A 23,280-nucleotide genomic window follows, 5' to 3' on the forward strand; every position below is an offset into this window, starting at 1 on the left:
TGTGCGCACAACTACGCACTGATGATATCACCTCGATTGGTGATGAAACGTTTGCAACCAAATTGACCAGCTCAGTGAACAAGCCAACGACCATAGGTTGCAAGTGTTTATGGAATGGAGCCGTCACAGTGGAATACTTCATTATGTGCAGTGTCAACCAAAATGAAGAAGTAAGAACGAAATCTAAGATGAGATTCGAGAGGGTGAAATAAGTCCGAATGTCCAACTCCATATTTACTTGCTGAAAATGAGGTCCATCGAGTGTGAAATAAGTTCGTATGACTTCAGTAGTTTACTGATTACGAAATCTTCTAAACGAAGGACAACAGCAACGCTCTTTGCACCCAGGCTTTCATCCCAGTATGAACGGTTTTAATGAAGTTGTTAAATCTGTCCTGGAAAATAAAAATTCTGAAGTATGATCTATCTTGCTGCTTTGTCAACTGGATTTGAGCCTTGATTAAGTTCATAAAAAAACATACAAGGGTTGGGGTTCCAGCCATTGCGACCCAAAGTATCGTTACATCAGTCATGCCCGATCATCAGGCCAAGACTGGAGCTCTACGTTAGTAGTTTGGAAAGCTGGCATTAGATCATATCCGCTGGCCACTAGTTATGAATGTGCTGAAGGCTTGAACACAGTGAGAGCAACACAAAGATGAATTGCTTAGGGCCAAAGTTGGTGCTGCATTCGAGCTTCTTTTGCCGATGCCGTTCGAGAGAATAGCATCAGTCATCAAACATGCAGATGCCGGTGATAAGCCGGCTTTCCTCAATTTGACGTCGGATATAATATCATCCAAATGATCAATAGTGGCGTCACTGTGAGAATCAAATGTCCGGGATTATAGTTTGTGCTTCTTATGTTATAAATAATGTGTGTGCCACATATAAAACACAAGTCTCGGAATAACAACAATATTATCATATTGTAACTGAATCACTTATAATACCACATAAACAGCACACGAAATGGTACCAAATCGCAGTATTACTTGCAATAGAGGTCAACTGATTTCCTGTTAGCCAATGTGCCAAGAAACACGCAGCCTCGCTTGGAAAAAGAGCCTTCCGAAGAGTTGTGTATGTCCTGCCTTACAATATAATACACACCAAATCGCCCAAAGAACGGTACACTCACGAATTCAACAGTCATATGTTTCCAGTTAACGAGATACAATGTAGTATTCAGGCAGTAAGTTGCAGCACACTCCGACAGCACAAGCTTCAGTTTAGAGTAAAAGACCAGGTGCAAACCCTTATTTCATCAAATTAGAAACAACAAGCTAGTGGAAGACCAGCATACAAGGCAAAAGGGCTGCTGCCCGTAGTCTCTCTTTCAACTGTAGTCCTAAACTGTGACCTGGAATTGGAGGCCAGTATGACCTTTGCGAAAGCAGAACTAAAGGGACGGCCTTCGTGGGCTTAAAACAGGTAGTTTGTACAAGCCCTACAAGTTGGAAAACGCTCAATGCAAAAAAAATAAAGTCCATAGCCCAGTGTACTTGCCATACAATTCCCAGGATCGCAGTTTGATTGCAAATGTTAGCGTCGTTTGGAGAAGGGGCCTTAGTGCCTTGTCAGTGATCTCTAGTGAGAAATCCCACTCAAACTTGACAGGGTTTTTTGTATTCATGTGTTGTCTTCCCCTATCGTTTCGAATATTCATCCAACTTGCCTCGCGTGAACTACTTTCTTTACTGAGTCGACAAAATTTCTGAAATATTTTGCAAACGAGTTAAACAAAATTTGTCCGGAATACGTGCCTTATTTGGTTGGAATAGCAAACGGGTTGGTGTGCCCAACAGATCTGTGGGTTATTTTCAAATTCTTTGGTAAAAATCAATTATCCACATCCGATCACAATAGTCTTGGCTAAACCGTCGCAGTTGAGAAATCAGACTTGTATAATTAGATAGCTGAAGTAGACTAAACGTCAACAATACTTCCCATTGTGACTAGATAACATAATTTGGTTGTTTCAAACAGGTCTAAGCATCGATAAGAAACTTCTAGACCCCCATTGTTTCATTAACACATAACGAGTGATACAATGCCAATGAATGAACATGGCATTGAGTATCCATAAGCCAGTTGATGATGGTGCCCACGACAGGCATAGCTCTTAAAAAACAGCCCACTCATACAATGCCTACAAAGTAACTCAACAACAGTCGTGTGTCAGACGTCTATATACAGTACAGGCTGCTTGAAAAATTAGTATCTGAATCTGATCTGCCGGTTAGCAGTGTTATTTTTATACATTTGTAAAAATCTATCAGTGGGTTTATATATATATATATATATATATATATATATATTCGGCCTGTCACGTTATCAGCCTGAAAATAGAGGTAACTTAAAAATAGTCGGGTTACTAGAAGCAAAGCAAGTACGCCCAATATACTCCCAATGAGCTGTATCTGTATGTATCTGTATATGTTGTGGTAATCAAAGCCATACTTTTCTGAACGCAAGCTCTTACGAACGTAACAACCCCCTTGTGAATAGTGTAGAGATTTTAGACGTTTCTGGTTTTGCAAGTGTACAGAATGAATAGACGGTTCTCAAAATACTTGCCAAGTTGATCGCCTTCGGCAAACCCTGTGGTGACGCCTGTATAGGGCATGTCTGTATCCCACAGGCTAAAAGCCGAAACTTCAGAGCTGTCAGCAGGAGTCATCTTTTCTACGTAATCTTAGACTTGTTAGCCACCACTGAGGCGAGGGAGAACTAACAAAGCCGGGTCGTTTCATTCTCGTTGCGAAGCAACCTCACCCCGTTTTATCTAACCTTGTCCGATCCATTTTTCGGACTCACGATTATTACCAAGGTTGTACCCAATGGTTGTGGGAAATTTACAACCTTGGATCTGTGAACAAACCCTTACAAAGAATGGCGATGGTAAAAAAGTATTTTTTTTCTTTTCCCAAAACAAATACATGGTATGTTGATCAGATAAATCTATTTTATTCAGAGCCTGCCCACGATCCTAATTCAAGCTAGGTACTTCATTAGATTACTTGGAGACCGTCTGTCTCTACAATTTGTTCATCGATGAAAAAGCAGTACACAACGATTTAATGACGACAAAAGCTTTGAATCAAACTGTGCACAACCAATTAACTAAGCCAAACGTGAGTTGAATAAGGTCCTTTGGTGTAATTTATGAGTGAATTGGTTTACTATTTCCTCCTAAATAAAGGGATTATTCATTACAATCGTCTTCGTTGTTCCGCTTGAAATTTTTTACGGGCAGTTCCAAGGCAAACCATGCAATGGTACATGTGCATGTGGCAGCTGGTCTGCATAATCCTTACTTGAGACGTTTCACTTAAAGAGAAATTGAACGGTATAACAATGATTCACATATAAACTTTCAACACTGCTACGTGGAAAATTATACGTGTTGGTAAGTGAACGTGAAGAATACATTAAATTATTATACTGTCAGGAGTATTCAAAAATGAAGCACTTTTCCATTCAGAAAAAATAGCAAGTTTTGATGTCCCAGTACATTCCGACAAGCTTAAATAAGTTGCAAAAAGAAAGATAGAGAGATTATAGTAATGTTGTGGAATGTAGGTAGCTCGGGTGCGCTGCTTGGTTGTTGGTCTGTTCGCCGAGCTTGGCAGTTGAATTGCAAACTTTTCATCACCAATCGAATGGACATCGTCAGTGCAGGGTTGAGTTGATATCCACTCAACCTTGCACTGACGATGTCACCTCGATTGGTGACGAAACGTTTGCAATCCAACTACCAAGCTTGGCGAACAGACCAACAACCAAAACGAGAATACTTTTGAAACAGTGGAGTCTGGTTTTCATATGTTTGCTGACATCAAAATCATCTTTAGGAAATTTTCGTATCTTCTGACTGGAAGCAATGCCCTGAACTAGTGTGATCCAGCTGTCTCAGCCAGCTACTACCCCGAATGTCTCAGGTTAACTTCATCAATTATTCCGGTCCCTCACAAATTTTGTAACATAGGCCAAAGTGTCGGCAAATCTATGAGAGGAAAATTCGTTGTATATAAGGTGGCTGTTGTTCCGTTCACCGAGACCAGTGTTTTGCTTGCTGACATTTCGTCACAAGTCATAGATATATCATCAGCGGGTATTAACGTCTCTTCAATTAATGATGAAACGTTTGAAAGAAAATGCCGGTCCCGGCCAGCAGACCAACAGCCAACCATTCTACGACCTCGCGAATTTGCTTACCGAAGTACGAAGCAGACCGAACTTGCCTGACTAAAAAACAGATAACTTTTAACGACAGTTCAAATGCCGCTAGCAATCATACAATTTCAAGCATGGCTTCAGTCAAACCTGTGCTGAAACTTTGGAGAAATGCATGAAAAACATGGTTAGACACTTTCTTGAAATCTATTTCGCCTGTTATACTCAAGTAAAATATTTCAAAGCTCAATTTAAATTCTGTACAACTAGAGCCGAAAAGAAATTTTTAAACAAATAGATAATCAACCTGACAAATCGATGGCACCCGAAATGGAATTACCGGGCATTGGCTGTGGGAACAGCGTGTCTACAAACTGCTTGTCGTCCACTGTGTGTGCCCGTAAGCAAGTGCACCGAACTACTCAAAGATATCAGAATCACTTGCAAAGGAGAAGCAGTCCAAAATACGGAAATAAATTTCAACAACTACAGCTAAACACAGCAGATTACCAGACCCACAAATCGACCATGGCAAAAAAACAAAAGGGAAATCAAAGTGTCTCCGCTAAACAAGGACATTCTACAGAGTCGGAAGAATCAGGAATAGAAAATCAAGAGGCGTGCCGCTATGCAAAAAAAATCCGCCGGCAAAACACCAAATGAAGAAAAAAAATGAAGAAAACCGCAGAGTAGTGCTCAGCGAAAGCACCACAAATATTACCAAAACGTTCATTTGGGACACAAAAATCATAGATAATGATCAGAGGAAAACAGGAAAGTGAGGGCAAAAGAACACCGCTACGGGAGGACGCATATGGTACGACAACAAATCAGGAAAGACCGGCAAAGTGCCGTGGAAATTACGACCTCTCACCTTCCGATGACACGCGCATTGACAGGAAGAGTGAAGGCCAAATTTAACTCAGCAATCTCACCGTGGTTCACGCTGCTACACGCACCATAAAATGATGACAGTGACAAAACATACGAGTGTTATATTGCTCAAATTATCATGGGTGGTTCCTGCTAATGACACTAAAGAAACCACTGACAATATCACAAGACCCATCCTAGCACTGTCTCGCCGAAACTTCCGAATATCTATTCAAACCAATAATAATAGCCATGGTGTCTGAGAAAACCAAGTTCCCAAGACTTTGTCCTCATTCCGAAAAAACGTATTGTTGGTTATTCCTGTGGGAGAATGATACATTCGAAAAATGGTACGAGCGGATGGGTGGAAACAGTTTTATTGGGGAATGTTCGTGAAAAACCCTCCTCCATCAGCACGTGAAACAGGATAGCTTTGCCAAACAACATGTTTCCGATGCAATCGAATGTTTCTAACCCCATGCGTTTAGTTATCTGGAGAACTGCCGGTCAACTCACAAATGGGCTGAGAAACAAGTGCCAAACTCCCGGCTATCGGTGAACGCCCAACAAAAAATGATTGCAAAAGCAGCAGGCTACGTGGGTGATGCGCAGCTTACGTAGAAGGATGCGAGGAAAGTCCATTATGTTGGACGTGGGACGGGAGTGCCTTGGTTCCGTAGACCACCGCGCACGGACCCTAATGACATTACCATCAACACGGGTGAGAATGTGAGTGCATTTAATAAGCCGTTCTCGTCTGACAGCATAATTTCTATGGTGTCGGTAACGGGTTACTCACTGAGGCTGTCTCGTGATATAAGTGAATTGGGTGGACTATTTATGTTCCTGGTCTGTTCGCCGATCATGTGACATATGAATATTGTCTGCAGCAGCTTCCTAATCCTAAAGAATATGTTGGGAAGCACCAGTCATTTTAGTCGCTCGAACTTCATAACTCTGTAGCTCTCAGGGTGTGGTCTTCTTATTTACAAAAACTCTGGTCTATCCGTTCTCCTGGAATACATCGCGTACCGGTTGAACGACAAGTCTTGCAAGGCTTGCTTGGAATCAAACCTTTCACATGGGCAAATGAACACAAAGCAGCTGTCGAGTGACGCGATCCACTATCTCTCATCTCTGCAGATGAATATCAGTAACGACGCACGTTTACTCTGTAAAACGTGGAGATCACAGGACGCAATTGTACGATATGAAATTCCCAAAAACATGATTGTCCTGGAAGGATTTATTCAACCCGAGGCAGCTCTACGTGTGATGGATCACCAACCCAGTGGTAACACTGAGTCAGCCTGGGGTACCAATCAAAGGTAAGAATGAACCGCACACTTAGTTGAAGCAAACGAGCAAAGGCCACGGAGGAAGACCGCAGAAGTCAAGTTCCCAGGCTACACAAACACCCATTAAGCAGAAGGTAGGTCAAAACAAAAGACAATAGTTCTGTCCAACCAAATGGTAGTCGACCAAAAGCAACCTGGGTGGGTAGACCCTATATCAATCCAACGTGCAACAAAAGCGCACTTCCAGCCTCAGTGAGTAACCCGTTACCGACACCATAGAAATTATGCTGTCAGACGAGAACGGCTTATTAAATGCACTCACATTCTCACCCGTGTTGATGGTAATGTCATTAGGGTCCGTGCGCGGTGGTCTACGGAACCAAGGCACTCCCGTCCCACGTCCAACATAATGGACTTTCCTCGCATCCTTCTACGTAAGCTGCGCATCACCCACGTAGCCTGCTGCTTTTGCAATCATTTTTTGTTGGGCGTTCACCGATAGCCGGGAGTTTGGCACTTGTTTCTCAGCCCATTTGTGAGTTGACCGGCAGTTCTCCAGATAACTAAACGCATGGGGTTAGAAACATTCGATTGCATCGGAAACATGTTGTTTGGCAAAGCTATCCTGTTTCACGTGCTGATGGAGGAGGGTTTTTCACGAACATTCCCCAATAAAACTGTTTCCACCCATCCGCTCGTACCATTTTTCGAATGTATCATTCTCCCACAGGAATAACCAACAATACGTTTTTTCGGAATGAGGACAAAGTCTTGGGAACTTGGTTTTCTCAGACACCATGGCTATTATTATTGGTTTGAATAGATATTCGGAAGTTTCGGCGAGACAGTGCTAGGATGGGTCTTGTGATATTGTCAGTGGTTTCTTTAGTGTCATTAGCAGGAACCACCCATGATAATTTGAGCAATATAACACTCGTATGTTTTGTCACTGTCATCATTTTATGGTGCGTGTAGCAGCGTGAACCACGGTGAGATTGCTGAGTTAAATTTGGCCTTCACTCTTCCTGTCAATGCGCGTGTCATCGGAAGGTGAGAGGTCGTAATTTCCACGGCACTTTGCCGGTCTTTCCTGATTTGTTGTCGTACCATATGCGTCCTCCCGGAGCGGTGTTTTATTGGTCTCTCTCTTTCACGTTATCCTTTATGTCATATAGCTTCTGTTACCTGACATCTTTTTTCGTGCTTGCAGAAATGCAACCATGATCTTGTCGTATCGAGTATTAAGACGGTTTAGATCTTAATTACCGGTTTAATCTCACATCTGGTATTTTTTCGATTTAGAAATCCTGCTAATGAAGCCAAACCGCCCCAACTTTTGAGTGAGGACTGATAGATTGTTTTTTAGGCGTTTGGCACATTTGCGTTCATTAGGGATTAAGGGCATGACCCATAGCCAAAGTAAAGCAAATTTTATACTGTCTGAGATTGAACCGTCAATAAGGTGTACTCAGTTGATCCATCCGTTGCGCGCTGACATACTTGCCTATATTATTTGAACTGTTGCTGAATATGCGCTTGAATATAACATTTCCTCCGACAAGACCACCTCCCGACAACTTTTGCAAATTGGATAACCTATCCCAACTGTAGATTTCAGTAACTGCTAACCACAATCGCTACCTTTCTAGAAAGTAAGTAAGTAGGAAAGAATGTAAAATGGAGAATCTTTCGTGTTCCACTAAATGATGTTTCCTAGTTATCTTGACAGCACAATCGCGGTTCAGGTAAAATCGATGGATTATTCTTTCCTGGCCGTTATAGGATCATGAATTCTTCACTGTTTACTGTAACTTCTGTCAGAATAGCGCCAGTCTCCTAAAATTTGTCTAGAAATTTTGTGATTTGTTTTGATAAGGATTCTTAGATGTAAGCAAATGATCCCGAGTGGGATATCCAAGATTTTGGCCGGACGTAGGGGATGCCGCACGCTCGTAAGAACATTTCGAATCCATTTCTAGTGGCGTAGGATCCACATTCTTTTCCGGTCACTAAAAATTTTGGGATAGCGAGTAAACTATCCTAATCTTACCATAAAGGTTATAGAGTGCATTATGCACATACTGAAAAAATGGAGGCTCTTCACTATATCAGACATACTGCGTCATTTAATGCCAACATACCTCAGCAGAACGATCTAACGGATACAGAGTAATTCACCGTAAATATTTGACACTTTCGAATTTTTACCTTCATCGCCTACAAAACGAATTGAATTGGATTGATTTTAATCATAATTACCAAGCTGAAATGCTTTTGGCAACCAAAGGAATTCCCAGAAACTTTGTTTGCGTCATCTTAGCTTTGGAGTCTCTTCGTTCTATTTCATTAACTGGTAACGTTTTATTTCCATGCGTAATCAGAACGATGGACTTTGCCCCAGAGGAAATGAATATTCTGCCTGTTATTACGTGGCTCACTCGACCTTGCTGAGATGACTTGAAGGTACTTGGCAAACAACACCTGACTTCGCTCGTAAAAATTGAGGTGTGGAATTTTATTCCAAGTTTATTGAGTTCTTTGCTCATTGTCAAGTTCATAACAGACACCTTTGCAAAAAAACACAAAAGCAACTTAACAAAACAGTAATTGTTATCATTTGTTGCATTTTCTTTAGATATTGGGTGCACGTCATTTGACCACAGACCCGGGAGTCCGGAAACCTGTAGGACTTACAAATGAAACTATTGATTATCTCCTTCTATCCTTAGAGAATTGTAGGGAGTGACCCTAATTAATTTGCTGAGCCACTTGTAACCTTTGTGCTTTTTGGGGCTAAGTATTTAGGCGCCGTTTCATGTGCCTTGAAGCGTCTCATAGACTTCTCTTAATTTTGCTTTTTTATCCCATGCAGGCTTTATTTGGCCATAAAGTTTTCGTGTGGCATGTTTGTTAGGTGTCCGTGAGGATCCAAGTGGGCCTTCTCACTGTCTTCGCATTATCAGATGGCATAATAACAATGTTGTGAAACGAGCGGTTGTATCATATGGATGAGTTTCTGCCTGATTGTGGAAAAGGACGACCTCGGTGATACGGTCCCAGACTTTCACATCAGACAGCATTTCGAACTTAGGACATACCACCTATTATGCATTATACACGTTATGGCAGGCTGGATAGTGAACTTTCGTTCAAAAGTTATCATCGCACTTTTGTAATGCATAGTATTCCCCAAAGAACTCAAAGGCTTGAAAATTTTGTCAGACCTTAATGGGAACTCATAGCGGTTTTTGTAACGTCACAATTTGCGACCACGTTGTTGCATCGTTTTCGGACAAGTATACCAGTAGGTCAACCAAAATGAAGGAAACTCGGTACCACCATCAGTCCAAGAGGCAAGTGACAGCATTGCAGCTTGAAATCCTGTCACTTTTGATTGACAACAACCCAGTTACCGTTCAAATTCTCATTTAGGGTGCTGAAGCATGGGGGAAGACTGACATCTAACCCTCAGACGAACGGAGCATTTGATGAAGTTGTTTACCATAAAATCGCGATGGTTTTTCCAGGTGATGGTGAAACGAAAAAGTCGCAAAAACCAAATATTTACACTTTGGCTGTATCTACAAACTCTGAGTTGAACTACTCCAAAACAGTGTATGAAGAACTAGGGACTTCAACCAAAACTCAGTGGAGTCGCTTAAATCATATGATAGATCTTATTCACTATCAGAAGGCGTTTCAGAACAGCAAATTAGCATGCGATTGCCTATCCAATGGGTAAAAGTTGGAAAGGTCAGTGAATCTGAAAGGAATCAACTCAAGAATAGCTTTATGCAACCTGTTAAGTGCACTTAAAGGTGCTAACAAAGACGTCAATATAATCTTTGGATAAATGAACACAACGGTTTGTGAATACCTCAAGCAGCTCAGTGGTTAGGGCGCAAAGATAAAGACCAGAGCGCCAGTGGTTCAAAATCAACCTCTGCATCTCAGCCGTTTAGCAGTATCCTTCGGGTGGCATGAAAGCAATCCGTCGAAATGATGTTACAGCTTGACGCTTTATTGTGAAAATCAACTTTAACTAGGAAGCCTGATGGCAGCGTACCGCGGCCCGGTAATATTGCTAATATACGGAATCATCTACTACATCACAGAATTCCGATATATGGTATTTCTGTAGTCGTTTTTGAGCTACATGCCAAAAGTGGATCAGCTGATGTATAAAAGAAGTAGACGAGGTTATCTACCATTCAGCATGTTTTTCCGGGGCCAGTTTTGATGTTTAATTATGAAACTGACCTTGATAATCGGTGATGCACTAGGAGAAATGTTTCATTGACCCTAGCGTATGGAAATGAGCTTCGTTTTAAAAATAAGCGGATCGAACTGTAAAACCAAACCTCAGTAGACAGGAGTACAAATTAATGCATTTAGAAACGTGTATTTCTCACAATCGAGCAGCAAAAGAAACAGTTCATCGAATTTTGAAAACAATTCGACCAAATTGTCATCGGGTAGTATGAGGTATTTTAGCGCAAAAAAGATGCTCACAAGCCGTCTGTAGGGTTTTAACTAACATTGCTTACTTGTACTGAACCAGGAAATATCTTCAGATTTCAAGGAGTTACGATTTTTTGTAATTTCAAATGAGCTTCTAACCTACGATATTCCTCTTCTAGGTTATCCTTCAGCGCTTAGGTATGTTTCTATCGATGCAAAGCTGCAACTGGTTTCCTTAGGATATTCACACATAATCCGAACAAAAGCGCCGGTACAAGTTCAGGGCCACAAGCCATTTTAGACTTTAACTGGGACATAGCCTGCTGCAAATTGGTCACTAGTGTGTCAAAGGTGCGTGGACCTAGCTTCTTTATGTTTTAGAACATCAATTTTGATGAACATGCCATGAAAGGACATGGTTAGGTCGATACCAGGACGATTGCTCAAAGGACGGAAATGTGATTATGTATTCTGCAAAATCCCGCAACCACCAACATCTGAAATCAAATTTGTCCAGTATGTTTCAAGCTTCTGTGGCGCTACCTGACTTGGAAGTTCTGAGTGGTGGATACAACAGAGAAATGCTACTTGGTCGTCGTTCGAGGCGTCAGAAGTCCCACGTACCTCACTCCAGCGCTCACTAACTCAATTCGGATGAGTCCAGCATGCGCTGGTGGAGTACTGTTAAAATGCTCACCTCATATTTCAGATGTGTGAAGTTCAGACTCGGCCAAGCCACTGGATACACACTGCTGATGAGCTCTAATGGGAGCAAATCTTCAGTCTAGTGTTACCCTCTGCTGTTTCAGCCGCTTTGGTTAAAAATTCATCACTGGCAGCGGAAGATATGCATCCGATCTTGCTTCCCAACTTCTTCGCCTTCTCCTGCAAAATCGAAACGTTTTTAGAACTGACTAGCAAGGATATTACTACGTTTCTTCAGTCAGGCTTTCGTATCTGCTCTCACGTGCTGCAATTATCCACTCTATCATATCAAGCTCTGTCTTTTTGAGGATTTTTTCAATTTAACCAGGACAGAATGAATTTACGGCTTAATTACTTACAGCTAATTTAAACTATCCCATGATCAAACAATCGGTTTTCATCCGCATAACCTCCAATCCAAAGTTCCCTGCTTCATTCATTGGCAATTTCGATGTATCTGGTTACTTACTGAGTTAAGAATGACTGTGATTCACTCTAGCACTGAGATCAGTGCTACACGGTTGTGTATCCACTTGGTTTATTTTTTGCAATGAAGGAAAGTTGGAGTAATAAGGAGTAGGTAAGCTCTGCCCAGTGTGTATGCTTCTGGTCATAACGACTTACATGAAAGCAACCTCAGAGACAAAAGTCCGACCCTCGATGCGCAAACGCACAAACAAACAATCGTCATTTGATTAAGCCGATGATGGGTCATGAAAGCGATCCCTCAGTGACAAAACAGGCCGGAGGCGAAATGAATCGGTTTGAATGCTGATAGCCCAGCGCAAGCAAAAAATCACCCATCGAAAGGAGGGCAAGTTTGACTGGAAAACCAGAGGCTTTGATGTTAAACGGCCTGCATTTAGGCGGTTTCCGCTCCTTTTAGAATTTTCTGTCTGGTCTGGAAGAATGTTCCCAATTCTTTTGAAAATTTAAATAACACACCCATGTGGAGGGCGGAAATATATCCGAAATCAGGTATGTCTCCTATTCACCGGTTTCTGGTTGATGAGCTCTATCGTATTCAAACTATTTAAAAAGGATTATACATATTTTTATACCAGTATACCAAGAAATGCATATCAAAAGTACATACATCAAGAGCTTGTGGAGACTCAAGTGGGCCAGAGATGCAAGCCGAAGAGCGGGTTCCTTTGGAAAAGGGGAGTTTTTAAAATGGAAGCTTTCACGGTCCAAGTAAGTCAATCCATTGATCGTGAACCTGCAGTTTTTTTTTGAAACGGTACTTTTCCCTTCGTGCATACGACCCCTCAGAGATTACTTCCATACAGGACAGTATTCTGGTGAACGAAACTGGCGCAGAGGACAAATGAGACGACTTACTAGAGTGGAAAGATTTGCGACCCGTCCGATAGATGACCCGCGCAACACAAATCACAACTGTAAATTGAGAAAGGTCATCGGATGTGCTGTGTTAATTTTTTAGGGCAGCACTTTCCTCGAGGATTCAGCATAAAAGTACACAAATATTCCCCCAGGTAAAGTCTCTTTCCAGCCTCAAGAATTAGCTAGACTGCATTCGTCAATCCTGAATCGCTAAATCATACACGGGCTAATATTCAATTCATGAGATCTTTTTTGCCTGTTCTCTCAATTTCACTTCAGTAGTCGTATGGCACGAAAGTTGCAAATTTGGTTTAATTATGCTTGACAGTTATCTTGACTCAAAAAAATTAGATCCGTAAATCTCTCGCTGCACAGCATATGACGCCAACAACTGCCCTCCACCTTCGTCACAGAGCAACTCGTTAATATCATGTGCAGTTTTGCTCGAAAAACCATCTTGACCAAAACGATATCAACAATATTCACACAATAGAGCCTTAGATACCTTGCTCTGAATATCTGTTTTCATAACAACTGTGTACTTGATCGTGGTGAGATTTCCCATTGCACTTGCTCAGCCAACTCAACAGGCTCTTTTAAATTCTTTCTCCACACTGTTGTTGCCCATGAACAAAACCTCTCGTTCTCGTGAAGATTTGTAGATGACCATGAAAGATCACTCAATCACATAAGACCCGAAAGAATGTGCAAACCCCGGAGACCAGAAGCAAGTCGCTAACTTGTTTACCCATCGGATCTTCTGCCTGTTAAGCCGAGAAGACGCCTTAACACAGTGCAGCTGGATATGATTTTTGATCTTACCGTCTGTCGAATAAACCAAACTTATTTCCGCAAACTATTTAGACTGGATGATAAACGGAAGATCTGAGGATCAAATGGTGTGAACCGCAAACCGAACGGTCACCGAAAAATCCTTTTTTTATCTTGAGGAAAATCAGTAAGAAAGGGAGGTTTGCCTGTTAATTAGGCTCTTTAAAGCGGGAAAAGGGCTCAGTTGGTTAAAACGCAAATTTAATGACCGGAAAGTTAGTGGTTCGAACCCGATCTCTGTCTCTCGACTCTCCCTGTCTAGGCTTCAGCAACCTGGCAGTACCACAGCCCTTGTGCATCTTTCTGGTGGTATGGCAGCTGGGCACCGAAAGGGTGCTACAGCTGAACGATTTTTTTAAGCTCTGTAAAATTTGGTCAGATTTCCTTGGAATGTGTACGTAATTGGATTTTACATCTTTTCGACAAGTGTCAGGGGAATAAAACCTCCATCGTTGTTTGCAAGGGTAATGTGTGACCCAAGTGCTTCCATGGGTCAACTAGTCCAGATGCACTAAAAACACCCCAATAAATTATTGCAAATTACGAGGCACAGAAACTCTCAAAATGGAAGCTGAACTGGTCATTCGCATATGCGTCTCACAAGTGGCCCGCGAGTCTCCGGCCCATCAGAAACGTCCTTTCCCGACCAAGGGATTTGAGTAGAAGATGCGAGAGTGGTAAAAATGTTCTCTAAAACTTGGGCTTCGTTTCGTTTGTCTCATTCGTATGGCAGCTCCCTAGGTAAGCTCACCTTACTCTCAGGGAACCGAACCGAAGTCTCTGAGACTGTAACTGAATAGTACACATCCCTTACCTGAATTAAAACCCAAAATCAACAGTGTCTCACTTGGTAAACAATCTTTGTCCGTCCGGTGTGAACAGCCACAACAACTATATGCATTTACCTTCGTGAGTTACTCCCGATTTTATTGAAATAAGCACCTCGTTGCTTTAGGATGCTATTAGTAAATAGTAGTTCGCAAAGCCACAGAAGCTAAAATTTAATTCCTACGACGGAATCATACTGATTAGTGAAAATTTCACAATCAACGTGAAGTACAAATTTATTTTTACAAGGAGTTGGAATGTAGAGGAATATGGACTTTGTTCAACTTGAGGTCTTTTACAAAAGATGCTGATGTCATGTTTTCAACTTCTGGGCAATTTGAACCCAACTGATTCTTATCACTAGAACAATAACGGTAGTTAAACTAACCATAAGCGTGCTAACAACAAGACCGTTTCCTCTTGTGTGTTGGCAGTATACAAATCTTATAACTTACAGTGCTAATGTTCGCATAAGTGGATATTCGTGGATAACGTGTAAGAAGTGTGTGTTATACATATTAGACGTTCGGTTTAATGTCATAAAGCAGACATCATACACCTCGGGATTGTGACAATATGGTTTCAGTCTTTCAAGAAATGCACTCATTTGCAAATCAACTTGGTTTTCACGAGAGACTCAACTGAATCTCTCGTTTATTGTACTCTACAACTCAATATGCTGCACACAGGCCTCCTCATGTTCCAGTTGGCACGATATTCGAGATATCCCAGTGTATTTTCATAAAGGAAACTACTCACAAGGTTGAGTTGAGTCTATCGTGAAAACCAAATTGATTTGCAAATGATTGTATTTCTCGAAAAACAGTCCAATTTAGGTTCAAGTGGAACATAAGGTTGATGGAAACTCAGGGACTGCGCCTACCTGATGGGCGCCAAAAAGGGCGAAACCGGTCGTGGGCTGTCGAAGAGTTTTCAGCAACCTTGTGAGTAGTTTCCTTTGTGAATAAACTTTCAGTTTCTCCATCCTCAATTGTATCTGGATTTTAAAGCTGTTCCTCCGAAGAAACACTGGGGCGTTTTCACCTGGAAACCGATGAGATATTTAAGTAAACTCGTCTTATGCAGTCAGTCATCGGCGTGTATTGATGATTAGTAAGCTTCTTGTTACCCTGGCAACCTGCAGGGATTGTTCTGAAAGGCAAGAAGCTTGCTTTATTTACTGAACGACCATTCATCCTCAAGTGTTCAATGAGGTTTTTCGTTCTCCAAACAGAAAAGAAATTACAGGACAGTTATCTACTGACAGTTAGTCCAAAATTCTGGACATGTTCATGTAATAGGTCTGACACACCTCAATCGTCAGGTGCTTGAGCGTAAAATAAGTCAATAGATCACACATTATGATCTCTTTAAAATGACATGCATCACGTGACAACAGATCCCCAAAACATAAGGGGCACTGCCATGCTTGTATCAGTACGTGAGAAAATGTGAAGTGGTATGGACGATCAATGATACTCAAGCCACTGGTTATTTTACATAAGTCCGAAGTTTATGACTTTTGATGGTTAAACGAATCTACCCTTAATTTTAATTGTAATAACCGGTAGATGAAGTACGAAACTGATAACACCGCGCTATAATTTAGAATATTTCCTGTGTCGCGAAATTATCCTGTTTTGACGCGTTTTTATCTCTTATCTATTGGTACATTGTGTGAAGAGCGGTTGCATTACACACTTCACCAAAACGACTTACTTTCTCCTGATTGTCCGCAATTCATGATGTGCCAATTTCGTCATATAAATGGCGTATAGTACATAGATGATGGCTAGTGGTACTGGTAGCAAAAACTTCAGGCACAACTGTAACCTAAACTCAAAGTGTCGCCAAATGGTACCCCTTCATAGCAGATTGTTCTTTCGTCACGTAACTACCATCGCACTGTAGGCGACAAAAGCCTAAATCCTCGGCTCACAGGATATCAAATGATTCGGGTTACCGGGGTCTGAAATGTTTCTGTGACTGTATATCAGCATTCCAGTACACCGGTAAAATGTAGGAAGAAAACAAGTCACTCATTCGCCGCTCGACTGACTTGATTCAAGGACTCCACCATTCCTATCTTCATCTGATGCCGGTGTACTTTGCAGTAGTCAGATAGCCATGGGCATCCCGTTTCTGTAGCCCTCAGAACACATTTTACCTACCCGCTAGTGTGAAACGAATTAAACACTGTTGCGGTCTTCCCTTACCTAACCCCGCTCAGCCTTATCCTAACGTCAGTCTATGAATCCCATCCGCCGAAAAACTATATTTTCATCCATCTGAATGCTCATGTTAAAATAGTTCGACAGATTCATTATCATTAGTTAGGCGACAAATGTGTGTTCCTGTTGGTGGCGGCGAGTCACAGTTGTCTAGTTTCGGTCCTGGTGCAGCGACATTTGATCCTTGCAACTGTCAGGTCATCTTTGGAGAAAAGACACGAACCAAAACAGACACATACAGTTAGTGCACACGGAGGATCATCATCCAATCTTTTCAGACATGACTAGACATGACACCAGCAGGGTTCTACTAAATATGAATGGTAAAATCTTTGGATTGTCCGAAATTCTTGCTAAGCAGTGACCATGAGATAGAATATATTTAAATAATTTCTGAGATTGACTCAATCCACCCCCATTGTGTATTTCGTCGCACTAATAAACCTTTTATAACGAGCCATTTTCTGTTGGGGTTGATTGAGCATAACCAGATGGGTATAGAAGATAGGTGTGTGCCCTAATGGACAGCAACGAGAATACGAAATAGAATAAAATAAAATAACGAAATCCTGTCAGACGAAAGCGTCCATATCTGGATGCTGTGCACGAAATTCTAAAGGCTGCTGACATAGATCCAATGAATTGGGAGGCAAAAGCAGAGAAATCGATGGCTCGATGGAAGACAATGAGAAGTGGTGTTCTTCAGTTCACTGATCACCATCTTCAGACCAGGGAGCTGAGGATTGCGAGACTTTCGGTCATCATCCTGAAGGCTCAAGGAGCTGGATCTATAGCGATTGCTGGTCTCTGCGGATTGATCGGCGACCAGTAGATACACTGTTATCCGCCGGATAAATTAGGCCTACAGGGTCTGTCTTGACTTTATGAATATACCAGACAGCTAGACTTGCCAGTGTCTTGGTAGCACCTTGCTTTGGTCACCGCAGTTCGGACCAAAACCTACGAAAATGCTCTAGCACATTCGGCAATCTGGTAAGCCAAACGCGCGATGGTGCAACATTGTGAGTGGTTTACTTTATGAAAGTATACTGAAATATCTCGAGCATCGTACCAACTGAAACGTGAGGCGGTCTTTGTGCAGCACATTCAGTTAAACACCATAAACGGGAGATTCATTTGAGTATATCGTGAATACCACATTGATATGCAAATTAGTATGTTTGTTGAAATTCATGTTGTTTCAATGTAGAGTGCAGCCCCAATGAAAAGTGACCCCTTCTTGCAGTCCTTCATAATGTCACCATCACATCTTGTAAACACCATAAACGGGAGATTCATTTGAGTATATCGTGAATACCACATTGATATGCAAATTAGTATGTTTGTTGAAATTCATGTTGTTTCAATGTAGAGTGCAGCCCCAATGAAAAGTGACCCCTTCTTGCAGTCCTTCATAATGTCACCATCACATCTTGTCCTTTGTAGGCTGACAAATGTCCTATCACCTCCATCACTCTGTTATTGATCATTTTATATCAGTCTTCTCCTACCTGGACAGATCACAACCTTCACTGCATCTTCTTGTTGCCACAGTGGCCGCCGTGACGATATCTTCTACAGTGTACTATAGATTCATGAAGTAGCACTAGATGTTGTAGTGTCAGTTGAACTACAACCTTAAGCGCTGACCCGGCTTACGGGCATAAATTAATGAGTGGAGGCAGATAATGGCATCTGGGGTCCACGTAACTGAAACCAGACCTGAAAATTGCTTGATCCTTCACGAAAGTTTTAGCGAAAAACAGAACTACACAAGCGTGAGAATGACTTACAGGTCCGTTTTCCTGGATGAGAACAGGCGACTTATCATCATTTCATGAATATTGTAGGCCGACATTCAACGCAGTACTGATCTTTGAAAGGACTGAGGGGAACAACCGACAGGTCAGCGAAACTGAAGACAAATAAGATAATGAAAAACGCAGGGAAATTTTGCAGAAGTTTTTGGTACTTTGGATGAAACGACATAAAGTTTTTAACTTAACAAGAAACTGTTTTAAAGGAATCAGTATTCTTACATAAATCATTTGGAAATCAGCTGCAATTATACTTTTTCGAATGTTTGAAACAGATTTTTAGCCCTCTTTCGATGGAGCACTACTTGTCAGTAAATAAACAAATGCTGTCGACAAAATCATTCGGTTCGTTATTTATCATTTGGTTATCTACGTGTTGTGAATTAATTTTCACTGTATTTACTTACGCAGGAACTATCAAAGACCATAGAGATGCTCCAACCCGTCAACCAATCCCCAAGAAATAAAAGGCCTCTAGAAAAGTTTTGTGACCCCGCAATATGTTTTCGCCTGTGTAACCTCTACATAAGGCTTTCAAAACTGTCTGCTGTTGATTGGGATATCAGTCGTTACCTGCCAAAGCCAATATTCTGAAACAAGTCTTTAAAGTGTCCTTTTTAAAAAGGAGTCAGTGTAATATCTTCTCTAAGTAGTATACTCGAAGCTGTTGCACCAGATTCCATAAGAAGACTCAGGTAGATCAAATTTTTCCAAGTCCTGAAGCAGACAAATGGCTGAGCATATTTCCGTTTCGTTATTCGTTGTAGGATTTTCAAGCTAATCTGTTATGTTTGGAAGTAAAACACAAAATTTAATCGTTTCATCTAACAGAAGCCCATTTTTCGAAAGTTTCTGAATAGTATTAGAGGGCATTCAGAAGGCGCGAAATTCATCCGTGATCAACCAGCGGAAAATTAGTTCCTGTCCAGAATATGACATTAGACAAATTTTGTTTCGGTCCCAGTCTCGAAAGATTGGACCAGGGAAGGGGGAATCATTTACTTACAGAAGGTGGCGTTGGTAGATTGCTCCTAAAAAAGTCCCACAGATGGTTTCTCAAACAGCGATGCCAGGCAAAATTTTCCCTGCACGACCGATTTGTTGCATTCAGATTATAGGAGACAACTGACTGGTAAATTTTAGAGAAACAAAACGATTTAGGACTTTCAGGCTGGTTAAATCTTTCATGTAATTCACTATTCTGAGTTGTTCTCAACTAGCTTGTTCCGACTCATCATTCGTCCCGAACTTCAGTGCCTATGGCTGATCTGAAATAAGATCTCTTTGTTGACAGACTGTCCAACTTCCAAATTCCAATGAAGACCAGCACAAGCAAACTTATATCTGTTAACCAGGAGGCGGTAAGGATTGTTCTCTGGTGCCAATGAAACGATTCGTGTATTATTCCAACCCCGAACCGTTGGTCTGACCGATTTTGACCAGCCCAACCATTGAGTGAATAAGAGCACACCTATCCCACAGTGCAATGAGTGAGTGAAATCACACCTGCGTATGCAGCAACATTTAGCGTTCTGTAGACATGCCCACTTGCCAGGAATTTTATTGCAGGTAAGATCCCCACAATGAAAAGGACCAGTCCTTCGAATTTTGTGGAGTCAAAAACATTTGCACGCATTAATCCGAGTCATATCATTCACTTATGACTACTAGTCAGTTCAAGGGATAACGACGAAAAATATCGATATATTTAGGGATTTCTGGTGAAAGATAATATATGCTAAAAAGTCCAGAAGCGCAGCACAGATGTTTCATTCTTGTTTGGAATCATCAGTGGTGCACATCTCCCGAAACTCTAGTGAGTCTCAAACCCACGAACCCCCAACCACAAGTCCGAACGCACAACCCTTCGGCCACGAGCATCCGCTCCTGAATTCAGTTGGGTCTTGTCGAACCCACATGTGTATACTAATGGGGGCATTTTTCAAACTGTCCAACTTTGATTCCAGTAGAAAATAGGGTTGACGGAAGCTGGGTGACTACCCCTACATGAGGAATCCAAAGAAGGACAACGCCGAAAAATACTTGGAACCGATTGAGTTCGGTGACAATCGGTAGATTTATCGCTGGGCAACGTTTCGCTTTTGACACAAAAGCTTCTTCAGGCCAAGTGACTAAGCTCCGAGGTTGATCGGGATTTAAGGCGGAAGGAGAACCAATCAGCTAAGTCAAGCTAAATCTTTGTTGGGTGTTGGCCGAGGGACCGTATAACACATAAGGTTGGTGGGAAATTAAAAATAACAACCTAGCAGAAACCAACAGACACAGTAACCGTCTTAAGCTACTCATCTGCACACCCAAAGTCCGTGTACGCCAGTATTGTCTCATCGATGTTTCGTCGTGTCAGAGCGCTGCGCACAGAAGAGATCGGCCGAACGGCAGCTCAAATCGAGATCGCCAAAAGACTTCAAGAAACAGGATACAAAGTGAGTTTGATTAAACGTCAAGTAAGAAAGATATTCGCTCCAGTATCTGAACCCAGTAACGAATGGGTTAGCACAGCAGGAACATCGGAGGGTATTCGAAGACTGTTGAACCAAGCCAGAAGGGAAAAACGCTACACTCAGTTTTGGTGCAATTGAAAATTCCCTTGCCAGTTGAAAGGACTAGGGGTTGCGTGTATAAAATTAACTGCAGCGATTGCATTAAGGTTTACATGAGACAAACTGCCAGGGAATTGCACACCAGAACTGGTGAGCATAAAAGAAGGATAAACAAACCACCAAGGAATGCAGAATACCAAACGCTGGCCAAAGACTCAGCGATGGCGGTACATGCCTTAGACACGGGACAGAATAGATCTGAAAAACGTGTAAGTTTTAAGACGGGGACTGCGTTCACACCATAGAGGCTGAGAGCCGAGGTGGTGGAAATTACTAGGCATCACAGCGTGAAAAGAATCGGGGGTGTGGAAATGGAAAGCGGTCTTAGGTAAGCCGAGTTAACACGTGACTGTGTGGTTGTCAATCCACGTGGAATCATTAGCAAAAGACCGGGGTGTGGGGGTGGAAATCCCAACCCGAACAAAGGTCACAGCATCCCGCTTACACGACTATCTTTGCACTAGCTCCTCCACACAGACGGACAGAAGGTTCAAACGACGCTCAAGGGGAACCATCAGATGATCCGAACCAGAATCACTAGACCCTAGACTGAACCCAAACACATGTAGGTTTCCTCATCGGCCCAACACTTGTTCAACCACTCTAACACACTAAAATCCCTCGGCCGACACCCAACGGAGATTTAGCTTAACTTAGCTGATTGGTTCTCCTTCCGTCTTAATTCTCAACCAACCTCGGAACCTAGTCACTTGACCTGAAGAAGCTTTTGTGTCAAAAGCGAAATGTTACCCATGAATAAATCTACCGATTCTCACCAGACTTTTTCGAAAGAGGACAAGGCAGGTTGCAGGCTGTCGAAGAATTTTCAGCAGATGTATGAGTAGTGTCATGCTTAAACCAAAATGATAGCTATTCGCCTCAGGCTTGCACGGAGTAGATTAAGTATAGTTTCTAAACCTTCAGACACCAATATGCTGCTAATGGTCACGAATTATGGTAAAGTAAAAGGCCGTCACGCTTTCTGACAGTACGTAGCCTATATAGTGAGAATACGAGTCCGTGATGAGGTCAAGAGGCAGTTTCTTCTTCAAACGCAACTCACCGAATTTTTGTCCTCAGAGATCTTAACCTCAACAGAAAAATTAACAACATGCTTAAACGTCCAAGTTCAAAACTATTTTTTGAATAATCCTGGCTGTCAAGTAAATGAAAAATGATAAAAATGATCTGGGAATATTATGTGGCCATCCGTGTTCTGACTGAAATTAAAGTGCTTATCAGCCAAGTGTAACTCTCACCTGATGGTTACCTCCATTCAATCTGAAATCAAACATTGTCAAAAATTGGTTTTCTCAATCGGGATGTATCCAACCAAAATCCCCCTTTCAGAGTGCAATCCAGCTGGATGGTTATGCGTTGGGAGCGACCGAATTTACGTCATATCTCTGAGCTAGAAATAGCCTGTAGAAACTACTCCAGTATCGGCAACCACTCAAGCACACATAATTGCATCAAGATAGCACACTCGTAGACTGCTCAAGGTTCGCAAGTTACCAGTCACGACAAACCAGACATTAACACACCCACGATAACTTTGGTCAAGAGCTCTCGTTATTAAGTAACCTTGACCAGAAACCCTAAATTTATACACCCGTTTCCCATCAGATATATCAAACCCCACCCACAAAATGTTACTGCAGCCACAGAAGAGGGAAACGTTGGTTTTTCCGCAACTAAATATTCGGTGGGAAATCTCTGGTAATCAGCTCCAATAGTTCACGAGATTGTTAGTGTGAGGAGATTTGGGATTTTTGTGGAGATTTCTTCCTGTAAGTGAAGCCAATCTATGCTGAAAAGCCGAGAAGCACTGTACAGCTGTTTCATCCTTATTTGGGAATCATCAATAGTGCGCATCTCACGAAACTCCTAAGAGTCTCGAACCCGCGACCTCCCGGCTAGTAGTGTGAACACTTAACCGTTCAGCCACGAGTTTCGTGAGATGCGCACTACTGATGATTCCCAATAAGGATGGAACAGCTGCACAGTGCTCCTCGGCTTTTCAGCATAGATTGGCTTCACTTACAGGACGAAATCTCCACAAAAATCCCAAATCTCCTCACACTACCAA

The 23,280-nt window shown here is 41.9% G+C and overlaps 1 protein-coding gene across 1 annotated transcript in view; it reads right to left on the bottom strand.

Annotated features, from left to right (window-relative positions):
• Window positions 1-23,280, bottom strand: part of T265_00814 (hypothetical protein) — a gene marked incomplete at both ends in the record, with an annotated part of 182,196 nt that overhangs the window by 154,200 nt on the left and 4,716 nt on the right. The window contains one exon of the mRNA XM_009164686.1: window positions 14,446-14,508. Coding sequence (XP_009162950.1) covers window positions 14,446-14,508 — 63 coding nt within the window. The remainder of the gene's footprint in view (window positions 1-14,445; window positions 14,509-23,280) is intronic.

Source organism: Opisthorchis viverrini (genome assembly GCF_000715545.1).
Source record: "Opisthorchis viverrini unplaced genomic scaffold opera_v5_8, whole genome shotgun sequence".
Lineage (NCBI taxonomy): Eukaryota > Metazoa > Platyhelminthes > Trematoda > Opisthorchiida > Opisthorchiidae > Opisthorchis > Opisthorchis viverrini.